Raw genomic sequence first — 21,169 nt, forward strand, 5'->3', positions numbered from 1 at the left:
TAATATAATGTGTGGGAAATGTTTCTTTGCTTATTGCACTTGAACCAGATTGATAATTAAAATAGTTTAGTAAACCAAAAGAAAAAAGTTGAAATTTCTAACTTGCTGATATGAAAGACTGAATGTTCAGCTAATGGAGCTTAAAGAGGAAATGGAGAACTCTGCAGAAAGAAATGACTTCCAATCAAAAGTGCATTTGATTCTTTGCAACAAACTAATGAAGGCTATAATGTGATGACCCTATAAGCAGAACACGAGGCACACAGACAGACCGAGGCTGGGATGGACCCTGCTAATGCCTTACAGAAGTCCCCAGGGATTCTCCATCAGCATCTATGTCTTCATAGTCTCGTAGCTCACTGGAAATGTGGATTTCAATTGTACTAGACTCTGAACCTAGCCAAGACAAAGACAAGAGATAGGGGCAAATTACTGGTTGAGGAGTGACTTAAGCTGCCTATCATACAGTTTGCCATTTCATGACATTTAAAAATGTATTTTGGGACTTCAACCAACATGTTTCATTCACATTAAGTCAGAAATCCATTGGGAAACTTTGTTTTGAAGTGATAGCTTTATTTCTAATGGTTTACAGAAAACACACATAATAAAGTATTTACTACAAAACAGTAAAAAAACAAACAAAACAACTTTACAAAGTCATCCCAAAATACATTTAAATGTTGACATTAATACATTGACATAGCCTTGTTATGCTACATTCCAATATAAAAAGATCATTTACTTGTGCATCCTTTCTAATCTACATAGGGTTCTAATGCAAAATTCAGTCTCTAATCTAAATGAATTTTTCTATATTAGAGAGATTTCAAAGAAATGAATTGTCTCATAGCATGTAGTTGCTTTTAGTGTTCCATTTAGACTCGACATAATTGATTGGTAGAAATTAGTTGCCAAATTGTGAGAGCCAAATTATAAAACTTAAACAATTAAAGACGTCATCACACACGTTTGATATAGTCTTCAGTGGGTATTTTGAGGATTTTCTTTCATGAGGAGAGTGTCTTATAATAAATGTCCAGCTGTTGCTGTTTCACCAGCCCTGATACACAGGAGAGCTGTTCCCAACACTGAGAGTCCAGTTACCTTCTGACAGCACACTGGCGGCATCGGACTGGTACTGCCCATTATTGAGCAGGCTCCTCTTCACGTCTTGCACATGGCTCTGATACAGCAGCGTGGCGCCTCCGACAGTGTTAGGGCCTGCTGTGTTGGGTACTGAGGTAGAGACTGAGTCCCAAGTCAGCTCTCTCCTCCTCTGCATGCTCAGGTCAATGTGGAAACCCGTCCATCCGTGAAAGGCCAGAGTATTGAGAAAGGCCTGCATAGGATTTAGGATACCCTGCAAAGGCAGAATGATGTTAGTGAAAGGGTGGCTAATTATTATTATTCAGATTTAGAGTCTCTGACCATTATAAACCATGTGATCAGGGCTGCATTCCGAATATTTCTTAAACTGCTGTTGTTGATGTCAGACTGCATCTCCAGGTAGAAGAGCAGACTCTCATTGATGATATTGGGCACCCAGCTGAAACACCACAGGACACACAACACACAGAGCATCGGATCATTATGGCACTGGCCTGAAGCCTTTCAACTGGCTTCAGCTGTGAAAGGCAAGAAGGCAAATACTTGTAATCTGGAAAGATCTCAAGACAACCATGTGGAGAAAATGAGCTCTGGATTTTCACGTGCTGTTGTTCATGTGTCTTGTGAGAGCCACTTTAAAATCTTAGATCAGCTTTTCATTGAAAAATGGAACAACTTATAGTAGCATTGTTGATAATGTTACACCAAAGTAATGAATCACTCGATAAACATAGAAGAATTACGCTTATACAATTACACAATGGTGAGGGTGTAGTTATGAGGCGGAATGAACTGCTTTGAGTTTTTTATTTTCTATAATACATCCTTATAATTATTTCCTGTAACATCACCCTTGTTCCATTGGGTTGAGATGAGAGCTATTTTAGCATTTGGACAGAAATAATTAGAATGAGCTTCTAAACCAAACTATGGGTAAAATAGTGTAGACTGCTTTTAGTATAGTACTTTTACTAGCTGTAGTTGCATTCTTATTGTCATCATACTGTACCATGTCAATCACAACTAATTAAATCATTCCCTTGTTCACATTACTGGACATCACCTCTATGACTTTGATAAACAAATTTCATATGGACTTCTTTTCCAGTATGATGACTGCACACTTGCAACATTATGGTCATCCACCAGTCACTTTTAAAAATCATTTTCTTACCATATGAAGAAAACCAGCATTATTTTGAAAAAGCGCATTTTGATGTCATTGGCAAGCCGCCTCTCATTCTCTGTGTAGATTCCTTGCCTGCCTTTCAGCAATGAAGTGACTAGGTGGGAAGGAAAGACAAAATAAAAACACTCTGCATACTGTCGATATTGGTGAATCAGGAATAAAGGTGCTGATGAATGAACCTACCAGCTGATATTGTCCTGTTAAAAAACACTGGGTTGACTATGAGGACCAGCAACATCGGTGCGTAAGTTGTGACGTAGTGTGGCACGGCATGCTGCAGGCCCTGCTCACAGCTGTAAGAAAGCAACAATTGCGATGCAGCATCGTGCAGGAAATATTTGACACGGGGTCATTTCATCAAGCACAACTAATACATAATATCACTATTTTGTGTGCTGCTTTTGGCTTACTCTGAGATTGATGGGTAGTAGAGCATTGCCACACCTTCGACACAAAGCAGCGCAGCCAGACCCCACGTGATCATGTGATACAGGATAATGGTGCTGAAGGAAAAAGAACAAGTCATGAGACAAAGTTCACAACACTTGAGAATGCATTTTGGTTTGGACCGGCTGAACAAATGCTTTGTATGAGGCAAATGTTCCCTTAGGTGCAAAAGTAATAGCTAGAATAATAGGTCATACGCAAAGCAAAGTTTTATCACTATTTACTATAACAATCCCCCTTTTCGGATGGAGGAATGTGTTGGAGTACAAAAGGTGTTCATTTTGAGTTACACTTGTCTAAATGAGCAAGAGAACAATAGTAGGATCTGTGTGATTTCTTTTTATAGAATGTGATACTGGGGGTGATAATGAATATAATTGCACCTGATCCCGGCGGAAGTTTTCACTACCAGGAAGACGTCAACAGCATAGCAAAACGTCCACCAAAAAGAGGCGCTAAAGAACAACTGTATCCACATCTGTGAGGAAGGAATAGGATTGGAAAATTAACAGTCAGTCACATTGTCAGACACTTAAAAGTTATAAATGCCCACTGTAGCCTATAAAGTTTAAGGCTTAATAAGGCTTAATGAGAGATTATTGTTATACATACAGCGCTGCCCACGCAGAAGACCTCCGGCCACACTTCAGTGTTGTTGGCCACAGAGATCTCTTCAATGACATTGGGTGCACCCAGCCAAATGGATGACCTTATTATAATACCTGCAGGACAAAGCCAATCACATGGTCACACAGACTTGTAACCTGCAGAACTGCAGATGCTCGCTTGCAGGCAAACTCCTTCACTGCAAGAGCTATTGATGGAGCAGATAAAAGAATGAAAGAGATGTGGTTACTATTAAGAATCAGGCATGGGACTTGGCTACTACCAACTGTTGTAGGTAATAATTAAAAAAGAAAACAAAAATCAAACTTGAATATCTAAACAGGAAATTGCATCTCAAACATACATATCATTATTATATTTATTATGATTATTATGATTATTATTATTATTATTATTGTTGTTATTATTGTGTTTATGTTTATTATTATTATCATTATTAATGAAGCAAACATCTGGGAAGGGAAAGGGATAAAAACATAATCAAACCCACATGTTGGGAGTATTTCTTGACTTAGTAGCTGATGTTAGCTGAGTGAGCTAAATCTACGCTAACAAGAGTTTGCGGGTTACCTGCGCATCCCAGAATGTCACAGACGCTGATGATCAGGAGGATTCTTGACGAGGACGCAGGCCTGGGCACAGGATACTGCCCCAGTCGTCTGTATCCTTTCCGTTTAGGCAGAATTTGTAAAATAGCAAAAACAAGGCTGAACGCCGCGCTTCCTAAAGTTAATGCTCCGAAGAGGACAGGTTGGAAAGTCACCACAAAGTCGGTCGCGGCGTCCCGGTTCGGGCAGCAGAACGTCTCCAATCTGGGGGACGCCATCACGCACGCACCACGGCCTGGACCGAAAGTGGGCTACCCCGTCAGAGAGGGAAGAAAAGGATAAGAGGGGATAGGAACAGCGTTGGGTCCATGACCTAACTCTGAGAAATCACGGGGCTGAATCATCATGTGCTTCTATTTAATCCCTGTAGCTTAACTGGCCCAGACAATGACAAAGCGCTGTTGTGTGAAAAGTTGTGCGCTAATAATTTGGGGAATTTTATTGGGAAGGTTTGTCTGTTACTCTGTCTCTACTACAAGATAAAGGAAATAATGGTAGTCTACCTTGGTAAGACCTTTCGCACGGACTTTATTCAACATCACACCTTTATCAATGACTTGAATAGAAATCTTCATAGCTGCAATGATTTAGATATCGTATTGCTTTCTCTGCTGCAGCGATCTGCCCCTGAGTGAACATAAGACTTGGACATAGGCCTGTAGGCTACAGCTAGAATGAACAGCAATTGTCAAGATGCATCATTTGGCTTTTGAGAATCATAATACAGAAAGTTTCAGCTCTTAGGGGAATAAATGCAACCACAGTGCACCATTGGCTTTGATTAAAACGCACATAGTGGTTCGTTAAAGTTATTGAATTAAACATCTCTTATGCACTTTAAAATTAAAAGTAAAATGTGATTTAAGGGATACAGCAAACACATTCTACTTGTATTTGTCATGGAATATATTTCTCCATTATGGGTCCAAATTTCCAATGTTTTCTGATGCACAAGCCTTTTTCGTCATTCTCCTGCTACAGGTCAGAAAATGATGCTTTGTTTAGTAAATGCCTGGAATGAGATCTGAAAAATGTGGTGTATGTTTGGCACAGATTTATGTGCAAAAACAAAGCTGCAAAAGCTTTCTTTTTTTCAAACAAAAAAGGCATTCAGTAAGTTTCTACAATGGTATTTAAATCCACGTGCACTTACTATGACAAGGCATAAAGTCATTTGCATTGCAGGTCAGTGGCTGCCAGAGATTAACTACCCCCACAGGAGCACTGTGCTCCATTGACTGGCTGCTCTGGTACTCTGTGCATATGCTATGTAATGCTGCCCTCTACTGGTTAATACAAATACAGCACTCCACGCGGAGCACTTTTTGATGGAAAGAAAATTACAGTCTTGTTCAATTTCTGAATAATGTATCAACAAGATAAATATATTTATTGATTGATTGATTATATAATTATATATAACAAGAAATTGTCAAGAACACTACAATTTTATTTTTGGAAGAGGGAAAAGGGGGGAAAGAGAACAAGTACTCAAATGTGTTGTTTTGCATACAAAAATATTATTTGTGTGCAAAGTGAGCAGTAGGCATTTTAGTAGTAACAGTAGCTGTAGTTGTAATTGTAGTAGTAGTAATCACGTAGAAGTCTTCTGGCAAAAATATCAAAAACTATTTTTGCATCGGCTATTATGTTTTAGTAACACCCTTGACATAAAGTTTGTGATTTCACACAGAAGCATCAGAACTTGCAGTAGTAAAACTATGTTAAATCTTTCTAATGTAATCAATTTAACACAAATGTTATTGACTTTTGTCAAATCATTTTACTTCAGGAGAGATTTTCAGTACTTTTAATATTTCTGATATTATTTGTGAGCCAGCTTTCAACATTTCTCTTAGTTATAGTTGTGTCCCACTTCCAAGTTCCAACTGTCTGTCTCGGATCGCGGGCGTGGATCTTCTGTGTCAAATGACAGACCTGCTCCAAAGGTACCTCTGAACAGTCCCATACGTCTCACCTAACCTGTTTTCTCCTCACACTCACTTTGCCTAATGGGAAGTGACATCACAGCACCAAAGTTGCCACAGGTTTTGTTTTGTCAGCCTGTTAAATATCAGCCAGCACAGTTCTGTTTATGAAGCTAAACCACTGGGTCGTGAAGAGGATTTGGGGAGTCCATCATCAACTATGTCTGAGCGAGACAAAGAAACGCAGCATGATACAACTCGCCCGAGTGGGAATGCTGTATTCTTCTCTAGCCCGCTGATGAGCGGTGAGTAGAATCTATGTAAGGAAATGCACGATATATTGTATAAATACTATCTTACTTGTACAACTACAGCTATTACTAATACTTCAGCAACTCCAGCTACTTCAGCTACATTTCCCGTGGCATTGGTGTTTCCCAATACTATCTTACTATTGGGAATAGTAAGATAGTATTGGTATTGGTATTGGTAAATTGGTATTTCCCAATTGGTATTTCCCAATACCACCGACTACTTTTTTCCCCCTCAACAAATTTCCAGTGAAAAATATGAGAAGACTGAGTATGAAGACTCAAGTTGTAAGCCTAATAACGTTTAAATATTTCTGTGTGTGACAAGATTATGAATCAGACTGGTCCGCGATGCATGATGCGGCCTTTAATGGTCATATCCTCTCACTTCGGAAGCTCATTTCTCAGGTAACTTTTATAAACTCCCACCAATCTGTATGATTCACTGTCTATAATCTCAAATCTAATAGAATTTTGGTCCGTTGTGTTTTTTCAACAGGGTTTAAGTGTGAATCTCTGCACTCAGGACTGTGTGTCTGCTCTACATGCCGCCTGCACACAAGGACATACTGCTTGTGCCAAACTTCTGCTGGAAAACGGAGCAAATGTCAGTAAGACAGTATTGATGTCTCACTTTCCCAGGATAAATTAGTGCTAGATTTAACTTTTTAACTGCAAAAGAACACTTGGGCAAAAAATTAACTTCCTGGCAATAAGTAAACCTGTAACGCTGTGTAGCAATGTTTAATAATCTTCCTCTGCAGTTTTTTCTCCATCTATCTTATGTTGAATTCTTTGTGTTTTAATGTCTGAGCAGATCGACCGTCCAACAGTGCATGGACAGACAGCCCTGGCAGAGGCGTGTGCCAGGGGTCATGGGGCTTGTGTATCTCTCCTGCTGCAGCGTGGGGCCGCTCCTAATGGCACCAGCCTGGCCAGCTCTCCCATACACAGGGCAGCCGCTAAAGGTCACGATGCTCTTTCATATTGTTACCTTCTCCAGTGGTGAAGGGAATATTGTTAGAAAGCAAACAAAAAAATCCTATGTACAAAAGTAATGGCAAATACATTGGCGTTAGACTACATTAGGATTACATTATTACAATAGCATTACATTAGGATGCTTATTTACAGTGGGTTCAATGCAAGGAATTAATGAATGTTTTTTGTAGTTTACAAATATAAGGTGACCAGTGTTTTGGCAAGGTGTTGTCAGATTGTAATATATTCTATATTAATAGTACTTCTTAGTTACTTCTGAGTTACTTTTGGCAAAATATAATATGAAAATAGTAATATGCCACAGAGCAAAAGTGCAGTCAAAGATCTCCTTTTCCTTTGCTATCCCCGTTCTCTGGTGTTTTGTTTTGACGACATTAGCTACACGCAACTGCAGGTCTTATAAGCCAGTGTTCAATTTGATTTGGTGCCGCATTTTATTTGGGGGAAGTTCGGCATCTTTTGGCACTTGTAGCTCGAGTTGCTTGAATTTTAATGGCTTATATTTCTGTATTTCTGTAAGTAATATGTTATATTCCTCAGTTACTGAAAAAGTAATATATTTCTGTAAATTTTGTAATACGTTACCCCCAACACTGAAGGTGACAGTCAACATTTAATCTCTTAAGTGTTGTTTTATACCGTTGCTGTCTAGTTAATCTGTTTAGCTGTAAATAATACCCCATCACCAGGCAATGTTGCTTAAACAAGGGAACAACACAAGTCAGATATATCATGTAATACTGCATACGTGAAATACAGAACTAATAAATGCATTAATGTAAAGTCTTCAAACCTGCTCAAAGCAAGCATAATATTTGGAATTTAAGTGATTACAACTTGTGCAGCAATTCTTGTTGGTTTAGTGAAAAATCATACACCGTTCCACATGATGAGGGAATAATATAGGTAATATATGTAGTCATGGACATGCTTTCCGTCTGCAGATCACTGGGAATGCATAGAGCAACTCGTCCAGTTTGGTGCAGATGTGGACCAGCACATTGACCACACAGGCTCTCCGCTCAACATTGCATGCAAGCATCAGCAACTGAGCACTGTCAGAAAACTGCTCCAACTCGGTACGAAGACTTTCTCATTTCACTGACCTCTCCAAAACCTACTTTTTTTTTTTTTTTGGCTTACGGTATCAGTGTAGAACTAGTAACTCACAAAAGTGTTTTTCTGTGCTTTGTGGAGCTGAGTTGCTCTAAGCTCCTGTCATCTCCTTCAGGGGCTAATGTAAACAACATGGTCAGCGGTGAGTCGGCTCTGCACACAGCGGCTCGTCTGTCCTGCCCTGAGATAGTGTCCACTCTGCTGGAATATGGGGCGGATCACAACCTCAGAGACACCCGAGGCACACTGCCGGTGGAGCTCGCACCTCGCCACAGCCGAGTGGCCCAACTGCTAAAACAAGTAGGAGGTATTCCTTTTTCGTGTCACTCTGTATTCACTCTGTCAGTGCATTATCTGTAGATTTATATCGTTAAACTTCAGAAAATAGATGAAGCTTAGTAAGAATTAATCCATTAAAATGTCTATGGTGAGTATTTACTTTATCTTAGTATACAATTATGCTTCTAATACTGCACTTTCATTGGCCAGTAGTTCCTGACATTGTTCCCTTTTTTACTACCTTGGAGGTACTTAAGATTGATTTTGCTAGTAGTCAAGTGGTCAACTAAAACTCCTATTTAAAAGTTCAAGCACCAAACACATACCTTTCATTGTATGCATTTTTAAAAATAGCTTTCATATCAGATTAAAATTCAAATAGTATTCAGTTTCACTTTCTTTTCAGGAAAAAAAAAAGTGGTACTCAGGGTCATTTTCAATTCTAGTCTTTACTAATCATAATTAGAGATAATTCCATTGATGTTGTAGTAATGCATTTAAGTTGAAAAGTTTGAGAACCACTCATGTACTGATTTTACAATAATGATCAATTCTTGTTTAATTTATTTGTACTGCGGTTGTAATATATAATCAAAAGCATCTCCTGTTTGTACAGAAAAGTGCACCTTGATGAAGCTTTGCCGTGAGAGCATCAGGAGAACCATGGGCAAGAACAGACTGAGCAAAATCCATGACCTAAACCTTCCCAATGAACTTAAGCGCTACCTCATCCACCAATCCGAGCCAAGCTGAGTTAAATCACATTACAAGACCTCACACCCGAACTGCATTTCATTCTAAGGTCAACAGGGGGCGAAATTGTGCAGCATTACAATACACACTATATCCACTACCAGTACTGCATCTCTGTTAAGCTAAAACTACTGCATGTTCAGTAGTTGTAATGCTGGTACAAATGTGACTAAAATCAACATTTCATACAGTATCACTATATACTGGTTATGCATTTCTCAAGAGGAGCATCATGCACTGCATTATATCAGCAATAAGCGTAGACTAAACTTGTGTTGGTTTGTTTTTAGATGTACAGAGGATGCGTTCAAGTTTGATATGCTAATGTTGATGTGAGAGCTTTCCACACAAGGGAAACAGCAGAGTTTAGGGGAATAAATAATAAATATTTAACAGTCTGCTCCCCCCCAAAAAACCCAAACATAAACTGGATGATAAAGCAAAAAATTCATGTTGCAAGCACAAAAGGAAGTTGACAAAACCATTGCCTCAGAATGCAACTTTTGGGAGGCACACAATTGCGACTGATTCTCTCAATGGTTTCCTTCACACAGCTTCTATGAATACTGCATGTAAGGCCCTTAGGTGTCTCTGTGGTAATCAAGCCTGAAGAACAGCTCCACATAGACTCAACGACCTTTGGCCGCAGTGGCTGCCTGCGCTTACAACCAATCACTGATGCTTTCTCATAGTATCAGAGGAAAATAACTGCAGACAACACATTTAAAGCTATTCCAACCAAGCCAAGTCATCCTGTTAGCAATATTACAGACGTGTAGTTCTCAATCAAAGCTGAATTTTATTCTATTTATGTGATGTCCATTAAAATCCATTGATCCTATTTTGTCATTTCAACAAAATCATTGCTCCATTTCGAACATTGCCCCGATTTTTACCACCTTTTCTGCTAAATCAATGAACATCGAGGTGGTTTTACTTCCAACGCAGCCTGTAAAGATGTACAATATGCGGCAGCCTGTAATTGTAATATGTGAACAATCGGGTGAGACAAGTCTTTCAGGGAATAGACACAATTGAATTATTTTTCTTGTCAGTGTGCCGTGCATTACTGGTAGCTGTTGTCTGACTTGCTTGGAGCCTCTAGTTGGTACTTCCTGAAATACATTACTGTGGTGCAACTTGAAACATTCATGACCAAAGACAAAACTAGAGTCTGTATTTACATGTAGAAAGGATGCAGTAAAAAACCTAAAGGTCTGAAGTTTAATTCCCAGCATTTCAAGTTCTTCCCATGTCTGCATACTATTCCGAGGTTAAATAAAGGTAATGGTTCATGTTTTCTCTCACTGCCCAAAGACATCCATGATTTAGTCAATGTAAATTTCCCAGAAAGCCCACCTTAGACCCATAGTTGCGTAGCCAATACAAAATAAGAAAAGTGCTGTGGATCAAACAGGCCAAAAACTTTCACTATCATTTCTTCAAGTTCAATTGCCTCTCATGGCTACTGGCTTAAGTCATTCTAATTAGCCGCTAATTGTGAACACCACCACCCACTGTGATCAGTCATGAAAGCAGACACCCAACAGCTGATGAGTGCATAAATAAAAAACATGTTTTTTTATTCACATCCTCGTTGCTCTGTGTAGGATCTTGTTATAGATACAGCTTCTTCTCACTAAGCTACAAGTGGGCTGTGCCACGTCCTTGCACTCCGCAGTAATTGCTTTGGTATTTTTAGTTAGCTGGAGTCTGGATAATTAAAACAACTGGAGAAGATTGTGGATGGTGATCTCCTGAGGGTGCTTGGTTTTGATGTGGAGAGGTTTGGTAAGGTCGGACACGGCATTGTTTTCAATTAGACACCACTGTACTAATGAGTGTTTATGAAAGTGATGCACATCAGTGGTATCAGTTCAAATGACTCTGAAGTCCACCACTATATAAAACGGTTTATTTTTGCACTGTAGTTTGCGTAATAAAAACAGTATACAATAGAATTGCAAAAATAGCTAAACTTTGGAACTCCATGTGACATTTGATACAAATACATTTACCTTCTTTGATTAGACTTAAGAATGGGGGACAAAAACTGCAAAAACAATGAATGGAAAAATAAAAACGATCTTATAATAAAAAGAAAAAAGTGGAAACACAGAAACTTTAAATAGATTAAATATATATATATATAAAAATATATATAATAAAGCATAAACTTGTGCAAATAAAAACAAATAATTTAATCCTAGAATTCTGCATTTATTTATATATAGTTTTATCATAAAGTATATAACATTGTAAATACAATCACTTATTTCTATATTTATTTTTATTCATTTTTTTGGCAGTTTTGGTCCCTCACAGAAAATAGCTTAATGATTTCACAATGTCAGGTCGTCAATCAACGCTCAATTGCCTGAAAAGGCAAATCTCGGCGCGGTAACTCCACAACAACTCACTTGTCCCTCCGGTCCTCCTCACTATGGCAACAGCCCGTGGAGAGTGAAGGGCATAGAGTTCGAGTTGTCCCAAGACAGGACAGCCTTCTTTCAGGTGGCTCTCACCCTAGACCCTCTAACTTTGAACAAACTTGACCGTAATTTAACAGAGGTCAAGATGGCCGCTGCGGCCCCGTTCCCAGCAGGTGCAGACAGAGCAGGTTCAAAACCACTAGGATCAACACCAGCCCCACCAGCACCTTCTGCACCCATAGACACGAGTTCAACTTCAGCTCCATCCGCTGGTTGGCTGCCATCATTCTCATGAGCTGAGGGAAGAAAGAAATATTGCATTAACTCACAGAAAGTGCATGAAAGAGATAATGATGATAAGAGTGCATTTTTTGGCAAGGTAATACAGTACTTTCTTTATAAAGGGTAACTACAGTCAACCACTAATAAATGTATATGTCAGCTGTATGAAAGCCAAATAATTATCATAAAACTATCTACATGCCAGAGCTACACTACGTACTTACTGCTGCGTTAGTTAAAAGGCTGTCATCCAAAGCCTGCATGCATAATTTTGAGGTATAGAAAGAAATCCACTTATATTCAATTGCCCATTAGTCCATGTCAAACATGTGCAAAAAGACAGTGTGTCCGACATACCGTTGTGCCAAACTCCGGCTCTACTCCACTTATGGTCTCAACTAGGGTGTCTCTGCGAGGCATAACTGGTGACTTAAAACTCTCCAGAACTTGACAGCGCAACCTTTAGACCAAAAAAGATTGAGATATGTCTTACTCGTAGCACTGAAATTTGAAATGAACTAAAAAAGGCGCTGTACCTGTGCTCCATGATCTTAGATTTTTGCACTTCTCTCCAAAACTGTGGAAGTTCTTGCGAAGTTGCACTGTCCATCTCAGCAGCCATAATGAGAAATCTGTCCTGAGGGGAGGCCTGGGATCCTGCAAAGAAAGAGGAAACATTGGTTTGTTCATAGTACTAAAACACAAGAAAATAATCCCATCACTGACCATAAGGTATTATAGGTAAAAAAAACAACTTGAAATAAAGCCTTTGCAATGTTGAGAATACAGAGCCAAAAGTAGCAGATCATATTAAAGTGTTGACACTTTGGTGCTCTAAGGGAATTATGTGTTTTAAGTCACACAGCTTGAATCACCAGTCTTGAAATATATATATGTAAAAAAAATGGCTGCGTGCAGTTGAGGAAGCTCATAGATTATATCCTAAATGCATTATTATGTTAAGATCCGTACCTCCATGTAAGGACACCACTATCTCCACTGATGCGCCAGGCTCACAGCTGCTGCTGCTGGGCTTCACTCTGTACTTCTCAGGGGCAGTTGTGCGCACCTGGCATAAAAGGATCCAGGTCAGAATTATGTCCCGAGGATTTGAAACCTAAAAGAGCTTCGACACTCACCTTAAAGGCCACTTGGTTTTTGGTCACATTGCTCAGAATAATGAGGCTTTTTTTTTCTGTGTCCCCTGAACCAAAACTGAGCTCCTCTGCAGGACTGTGGGGAAAAAGCAAAACAAACTATGACACAATTAGGAACAGACATGCCAACACATTTATCTTAAAATGAATCTTGGAACATGATTTTCTGTTAACACTGCATAAAGCAATGTTTACGCCATGCAGCATCGTAGACAAACAAAGGATGTCTAATGTCTGACAATTAGTATTTCAAATACAGGATTATCCATCTTAGAATGTGACTCAAAACAAATAAGGAGATAATCGGTAAGGAAGTAAACATATTCAACAATGGAAAGCATTATACCTTGTTTATTGAACTTTGTTAGACACGGTGCTTACGTTTGGCCTACAACACAATTCTAGGTCACAGTTTGGCCCCAAATCTTGAGGCCATATCCTCCACAATAACCCTTTTAAATGCAACTGTAACCATATTTGCAACACTATGCCTTGTCTGTATTTTTTACGCTATTTCATTGAATGTGTATGACTCAACCCTAGAATAAACAAATACAGCGCATGTCTCATGGCTCTGATTCAAGTAAAAAAAAAACCTGACAAGGACTAACATATTTCTGTGAGTTTCTATGTGCTTGTGTGTTGGTTAAACAGCTGTAGAGGCCGGCTAGTGCTGGAGCTCACAGTGAGTCTCTAGGCTCTCCAAACCTTTGGATCAAAGCCCCTCTCTTTCTGCTAAAGCCCCCAGTCCAGAATTAAAGCAAACGCAGTTCCCAAACATAATTGCATTTAAGGCTCATTTAAATCTGTTTATCACTGGAACTCACAGCCGACAGCAGAGAAAATCCACACATCAAAGCCATTAGTCTTTTGGAACAGAGCTCTGCGGACACTATATGACCATGTGTGGATGAATATGGACGGCTTGAATGCTAAGACTTTGGGCATCTTATTATATTGCTCATTCTCTGAGATATGCACATTTAGTACATATGATGCTCAGTGTGTGACAGGAGCAGTAGAGTCTAAAAACTCTCACCCTCATTACTGTAGCCCTGTTAATAATTAACACAGGCACCACCTTACAAGTCAATGAACAATTGATTGAGTTGTACCTCTAATGTCTGCACACAACTGATCGACCCATTACACCATAATGGTACAAACACATCAATAATGGCTTTGGGCTTTCAGCCACTTGCCTAAAAGCAATTAAAATGTGTGTATACTGTGCAAAACATGTAATTTAATAGTAGTAACCAATAGTCCAAATGTTTTAGCCTCAATTCAATAGCCAACAGAAATGTGACAGTACAATCACTCGCTGAAGTGATTCATGGATTGGACAATACCTAACATCCAGCAGAGGCCCTCTGAAGGTGGTCTCTGGTTTCCTGACGCCTCTAGTTCTGGTGTTTGTGTCTCCGCCTTTTTCTACTTCCTCTGACCTCAGACTGTCCTCTAAAAAGTTCACCTGAAACGACAAATACAGCTTAATTACACACTGCAGATAACGGCGTCATACTGACCCACACTGCTCTTTCAATTATTTCAAAGGTTAAAGATGATTTGCGGAGTAATTTCATACTTTATAATGATTCATTGGATTAAGGTGGAGTTTTATCATAATGAAATCTTTCATTTAAAAAGAAAAATCCCCTGATGCAGAGAACATCCATGACCACTGTCCTAAATTGATCCAAGAGCACTTTTAAACAGGGTGTCTGCAGTGAGAACCTGCCCACATGACTTTTCACAATGAAACATGACACACTGCTGACATCACTTCGAATGTCAGTCATGTGAGCACTTTCATATCCGCACAGAGCCATCAACTTTGACCCGGCTCCAGAGACACCATAAGACCAAGAGCTGACACTGCACAAAAGGTTGGGTAAGTGTGGTGTATTAGAGGACAGTGCTGTGGGACACGTGCTTTTATGCACAAATGATTGGGCACAAGGATTAATAATTATAAACAAGAGTGAGTAAATCGGATGCACAACAGTGAATGGGGCCAAAGATGAATGTGTGCTGCATGTGACGTGACATTTGTGACTCAGAGCACTGTGTCATTAACTCATATGAAACACCATGTCATCGTAATTTAATGGTCTGTCACCCAAGTGTCACAATGAAGACATCAAGAAAATTCAACTGCTGAAGAAATGTCTCCATTTATTCATCCTTCAAAGAGCAGGTTTTAACACAAAATGAGGCAAAAATGTTAGTAGAAAAATGAAAACGTTCAAGTTTCAAATAGTGCAGTGTGCATACATATACAGTGCTGTGGTTGTAAAGGATGGGTTCTACAATGAATAACATTTACACAAATCAAAAGAAAAGACAATTGATCAAATAATGGCTAAAACAAAGTCAGCTGAAATAAACGGACCATTTCTTTTTTAAATAATTTGAAATAAAATTATCTTAGATGCACACAGATTGAGGTATAATGATTCAAGAAGTGTAATAGGATTAAAGAAAAGTGAAATGTTTTGACAAGGAGTGTGTCCATTACATGTTAAAGGCACTGTTGAGGATTTAGCTGATTTCAGTGTCATAAACCAAGGCACAGGTTGGTTAATGATTGCTGATAAACATTAGTGCTTAGTACTAAAGGTCAATAAAATGTGATCAAATCACTAACCCACAAGACTGGTAGTGGTGTGAGGTTCAACATACTGCAATATATTGCTACTGTAGACATAAGAGAAGCCTGTGGTTCAGCTGGGTTTCATCAAGATAAATATTGCATAACGGACTGTGTGCTTACACAGTTAGTGTAAAAAGTCACAAGAGTTTAGTGCTAACTTGTTCTGTAGTTAAACTGAAATGTTTAGTGTCCAAAGTGGACATGTCCTAGGCTAAAAACACTATTTAAATGTTGAGGAGGAACTCAGGCATTGCTCATGAGTGCAACTGTGCTTCCATCTGCAGAAATCTTCTCACCACCTCCAGCCCTTGTTTGAAAACAAAGAGAAAGTGAATTAGCCTCCCTCAAGGCCACGCTGGAATCCAGGAGAGCAGAAACCGTTATGGGCGGCGGCAGTGCTAAGCGACGTGTTTGTTTAGACAAAGTGGATCCGAGTACAGCACAGTGGAATGCATTCAAACAGGCTTCACAGGTGCAACACAAAGATGTGATTAAGAGTATCATGTGGACACTAAAACAAAAAGAGACCGGTCACTGGTTTTGGCTTAGGTGTACCTCAGTGATATGCGATTTGTGAACGAGTCATTCAAAACTAGTAACTTCACTGAATCAAGAGTCATGATTCACCTCTATTAACTCGCTCACTCATTTGATGTCGTTTCAACACGTTAGACGGCGAATCGGCCAGTATATGATTTTTCCTTTGTCACGTTGGTTACTCTAACATTAAGAGTGATACTGCACCAAACGCTATGGTAAAAGAGGTTGAATATTTCTGTGCACAACAAGAGTTAGAGCACTCCAAAGTCATATGTGGCTCAGTGTGAGCGAGTGACCTACTAGAATGAACTGGGAGAACCAATCACTCTGTGGTTCCCGTCATCGAAGACACTGATACGTATGAATCAAATCACACAGCTGCTAACTCCCGGCTAAGATAGCCTTTGCGCTTAAGTGTAAATAAATCACGGTGGGGAAAAATAGATAAATATAATTTAATCCCTAGATTGTGCACTAAATAAAATGCTACGTTATCCAGTTTCACAATCTAAAATAGAATCAGATTACAATCATTAATAACAACGGCTGAACTTCATGTGGAAGCTACGATTTTCCTTCTCTATGAGATTTGGTCGTCCACCGTAACGTTTTTCATTGGTTTAAACATTAGTTTACATAAGACGGACAACACCCAATTCACTTTGGTGAGTGATTGGTTTTAACTCGAAGCAAAATGAAACAAACTCCACATCACTAGTACCTCACATCACTAGTACCTCACACTACTGGAGCTTAGCTGCCATGTGCCTACAGGTCTTTCAAGATTTTCCTATAGATTTTGTATAGATTTTTGTATAGATTTTCCTTTCTATTAAGCTTAATCATCACAGTAGAAAAATATTTAGCACATCGACAACTCAAGATTAGAGCTAGAGTTAACAATTTTGCAACTCTTTGTAAATCTAAATCTGTTGTGCATGCCGACTGATGTGTGGTAGCAACAATAAAAGCTTTGTTGGCTGGCACATGGGCGCACTGGTGGTTCAATTCAAGAGGGCCACTGTGCTCTTTGAAGGATCATTCAAATCATAAATATTGTTTCCTAAAACAGAAAACTAACCACAAATAAATCCTATAAGAGCTATTACCCAATTACTCCAGCAAAAATGTCAGAAAAGAAATGACAAATTTAAGATTTGACAACATTTTAAAGGTTTGTGCACTCTTGAGATGATCCTATTAATACCACACCTCTATTCTCATGCAAACCTGCATGCTCCGGGCTAGAAAAGTAGCTAAATAGATTATGAAGTGAGCGCTGCAGGGAGCGAGCAGATTCTTTGACATAAGCCACAGTTCCAACTTCTACCAGGGTGCAGTTTGGTGGCACAGGAGCGTGTGGGTGGTTGACAGTTCATGCTGAAACCTAGCTGGAGTTTTACCCCGTTAGCTATACCAGGGCCATGTTATGCTGTTTAAGAAGGAAACATTGCAACAGTGGCGAACTGTTATGTAAATGACAAAATAACCTCTGAACTGCTGAGAGGAGCGAGTGTTGTCTCTAATGCAACTAGTTGCCTCTAGCATGAAAAATAAAAAGACTTACCGTTTCTAAAATCAGGAGACTTAGTCCTCAGAGCATGCTGAATGGTGTTTTGTGATCAAAATAATATATAAATTATAATATATAAACAGAAAAGTACCTTTTTGGGTTTTACAGCAACCTCTGAGTTGAAGCTGGTTTCCAGAGCATCTTTGACGTCCAATTCAGTCTCTTTAACATCAGTTTCTTCCTCACTAATAATTGGGCCATTTTCACACATAGGCGTTTGGAAGTCATCGTCACAGAGTGGTGGATAACTATACTGAAATGGATCCTGGGACAAAAATCAAAAGATATTAATATCAAAAACAACAAATCACACAATATGTCTGTGTGGACATCAAATTGAAGGATTTCATTTTAACATACCGTTCCACCCAAGGAAGGTGGCAGGTACTCTGGGTTTATAAATGTCTGGACTTCAGATTTGGATGCAAACTTGAGCTTACTGATGGCCTCGGGTCCCAGCCATGACTTGATAATCTTCCAAGCAGCTGAAATAAAACATGTAAATCATAAGTACAAGCAAAAAATTAAATAATAAAATCTTACACCATCTCACCATTCATTATCCAAGGCATATCCACAATTATCATCTTGGCTAAGAGAAACGAGACATATTAGATTTGCTAAAACGCACATAGTGTGGTATATCAACTGGATGCTACTTACATAAAAATTTGGGATAATATACTTTAAAGCAGTTAATGATGTACTTCACAAAATCCATATCCTGAATCACAAGAAAACAACTTTTTTTTACATGAACTATCTTTACATGCAATATGAATATACAATATGAATATACAATATGAACATTGCGTCATTTTTGCTCTTTTCAGTCCAATATAAATATGACTTTAACTATCCCTAATGTTGAGTGTGATAAATGCCAATGTCACTGCTATGGTAATTAGAAGCAGCAGACAAACAGCAGATATGTCAATGGATACAGCCGCTCTATCCTGGCTTGGCTCCATAATTGGCTAGAAGACTCATTGCTATGCAGTAACCTCTCTTCCCAGCTTTAATGAGATCATACAGACCAGCCCTGTTCTGGCCTCATACAGTGGCTCAGCATTTCATGGAGATGGTATAGAAAGATCCCTGCAAAACAATGACACCATTTATTTGTTTTAACGTCCTTTAGCCTAGTTCCAAACTCTAGCTTTGTGTTCACTGCCAATGAAACCCTCCCACATGCCGCCTGGGAAGAAGCTAACAGTGTTTCTGTGGAATAGAGAGTCCACTCACTCGATTCGACCTAAGAGATTTAAAGGTTACTTTAATCTGCAAAGTGAATACTACTGAAGCAGTAACCACAGCTATGACGAATCTTTGAAAACCGTCCTTATTAGTCACACTGGCTTTCTCAATCTGTTGGTGAGACACAATTGAATACACAATATTTCAGAATTTTTCAGGACTTACTATATTGCCGAGCCCCGACTCTGTCATGTCAAATATAACAGTAAGTGGCATGCCAGGCTCCTTCTTGGCATACCTCTCCAGCCAGAAGGCAACATACTTCTTCTTGTCTAAGGTTGTTTTGGCATCCTTCACATGCAGCTTCACTTTGAACCAAACTAACAAAAAAGTAAAACATCTTAGCACACAGTTGAGATATTAGTACGTTTTAAAATGTAAAATGAATATTAATTGGAACATATCTACATACACAGTTTGTTGCCCTCTTTGTCATATCCATGGAGATAGACAGCACCCGTCTCAAACATCCATTTAGGAATACTGCTTTCAGTAAGATCTGAAGCACAGGAAACAGCCTTTGTCATGACAGTAACCCAAACAAGATGACTACTTTTGAAAACTTATACTACAACACATGAGAGGATGTCATTTGTTTGTTGTAAAGCCCCGGGAATTTTCACAGGGAAGTGTTTACAGTGGCAATTGTTCACTAGGTTGTTCTTTGACCAGCACACAGAGTTCACTTCTCACTCAATACTAATCGGTCTCCACCAGCACAAAGACAGCAGTGTTAAAAGTTCACTCATCTAAAATGTAGCAATGTCAGCTTCAGTGGGTTTGACCCACATATATTAATCCATATAAAATTAAATATAGGGCAGGGCCAATACATACCATTCAAGCCAAACTCCTTTCTCCACTGTAGACTTTCATCTATCATTTTCAAAGCATCGTCAACATTGTAGAGCCTCCATGTCAGGTAGCCTTCCACTAGAGCATCGTCTGTTTGAAGTCTTTCCACGTCTCTGGAGTCATACTTCTCAGCCGATTCTAAAACAATCACAAGACCATAATAAGGTGGTAATGAAGACATTGTGTGCAAAGTTCACTTTCATTTCCGGCAATTGAAAGTAGGGTCGGGATTTGTCTATATAACGGCAATAATTATAATGCTGCATGCATGTTATTTAGATAATGTTTGTAGAAGCATGTGGATTCAGGAACGTGCTGGAGTAGGTTCAGCTTGGTTAGCTTGTTTGCTTTCTTGGCAGCTTATGGCTACTTTATCATAATGAGCACAAAAGTGATGATGCAACCCTGCCAAAAGCTCACAATTATTAAGCGTTTTGCGATTTATAAAAAATATCCCAATGTTATTACATCTACTTTCTAAAAAACAAAAACAGTAATAGCTGATTGCTAAAAATGCTGTTACCTTGAAGGAGCTCATTCTTAAATCTTTCTCTCGTGTCCTCTATCTTCTTTTCAATGTCCTGTAAAAACAGTTATATAAAACAGTTATTTTGGGTATTTGCCAGATTTGGATCATAGGTTTTGATGGGCTTGACGATACCTGCTCTCCGTGTTGTTCAACTTCAGCCATGTTTCGCTGGTCTTCTATTTCCTTCTCCGAGGTAGTTCCTTGAACAGCTAGCAGCTAGCCCTGAGCTGCTAACGCTGGGATGAATCAGTGCAAATTGTGAAACTGGCGTTCCGGCGCTGCCATTTTGGCTCAAATCTTGGCCACTCCTCTTCGCGTTTTAGTGTGTGTAAAAGTGAAAAACAAGGGGGGAGTTCCGCGTTGTATTCTCGGAATGTTTACCATTTTTCAATATAGAACATAAACGCGCATGATTAGGCTAAATCAGGTCATTTTCTCTGACTATGGGTCACAGCACGGGCTTGGGGTTTGACGCTTGATCCGCTCTGATCACTCTTACCCACAATGCCCTGCGAATA

General features: G+C 39.2%; 3 protein-coding genes across 3 annotated transcripts; 1 reads left to right on the plus strand and 2 right to left on the minus strand.

The window, feature by feature from the left end:
- Window positions 1-86: 86 nt before the first annotated feature.
- Window positions 87-4,222, minus strand: gpr143 (G protein-coupled receptor 143). Its single transcript, XM_079562623.1, has 9 exons — window positions 3,944-4,222; window positions 3,359-3,468; window positions 3,130-3,224; window positions 2,710-2,802; window positions 2,483-2,592; window positions 2,285-2,393; window positions 1,432-1,549; window positions 1,108-1,363; window positions 87-396 (listed from the first exon to the last, which is right to left on the minus strand). Exons 1-9 carry the CDS (start codon window positions 4,197-4,199, stop codon window positions 293-295), a joined length of 1,251 nt encoding a protein of 416 aa, XP_079418749.1. The 5' UTR covers window positions 4,200-4,222; the 3' UTR covers window positions 87-292.
- Window positions 4,223-6,046: 1,824 nt separating this feature from the next.
- Window positions 6,047-9,433, plus strand: LOC306967890 (ankyrin repeat and SOCS box protein 9-like). Its single transcript, XM_079563083.1, has 7 exons — window positions 6,047-6,214; window positions 6,549-6,628; window positions 6,720-6,827; window positions 7,038-7,188; window positions 8,167-8,301; window positions 8,454-8,645; window positions 9,234-9,433. Exons 1-7 carry the CDS (start codon window positions 6,130-6,132, stop codon window positions 9,368-9,370), a joined length of 888 nt encoding a protein of 295 aa, XP_079419209.1. The 5' UTR covers window positions 6,047-6,129; the 3' UTR covers window positions 9,371-9,433.
- A 2,148-nt stretch (window positions 9,434-11,581) lies between these two features.
- On the minus strand, window positions 11,582-21,049 carry mospd2 (motile sperm domain containing 2). The gene is made up of 15 exons (XM_079562763.1): window positions 20,784-21,049; window positions 20,646-20,703; window positions 20,105-20,260; window positions 19,680-19,766; window positions 19,433-19,587; window positions 18,674-18,734; window positions 18,564-18,602; window positions 18,371-18,495; window positions 18,102-18,275; window positions 14,594-14,715; window positions 13,224-13,317; window positions 13,057-13,153; window positions 12,621-12,741; window positions 12,442-12,544; window positions 11,582-12,098 (listed from the first exon to the last, which is right to left on the minus strand). Exons 1-15 carry the CDS (start codon window positions 20,811-20,813, stop codon window positions 11,943-11,945), a joined length of 1,578 nt encoding a protein of 525 aa, XP_079418889.1. The 5' UTR covers window positions 20,814-21,049; the 3' UTR covers window positions 11,582-11,942.
- Window positions 21,050-21,169: the final 120 nt, after the last annotated feature.

This window comes from Gobius niger (genome assembly GCF_951799975.1).
Source record: "Gobius niger genome assembly, chromosome: 9".
NCBI classification, from domain to species: domain Eukaryota; kingdom Metazoa; phylum Chordata; class Actinopteri; order Gobiiformes; family Gobiidae; genus Gobius; species Gobius niger.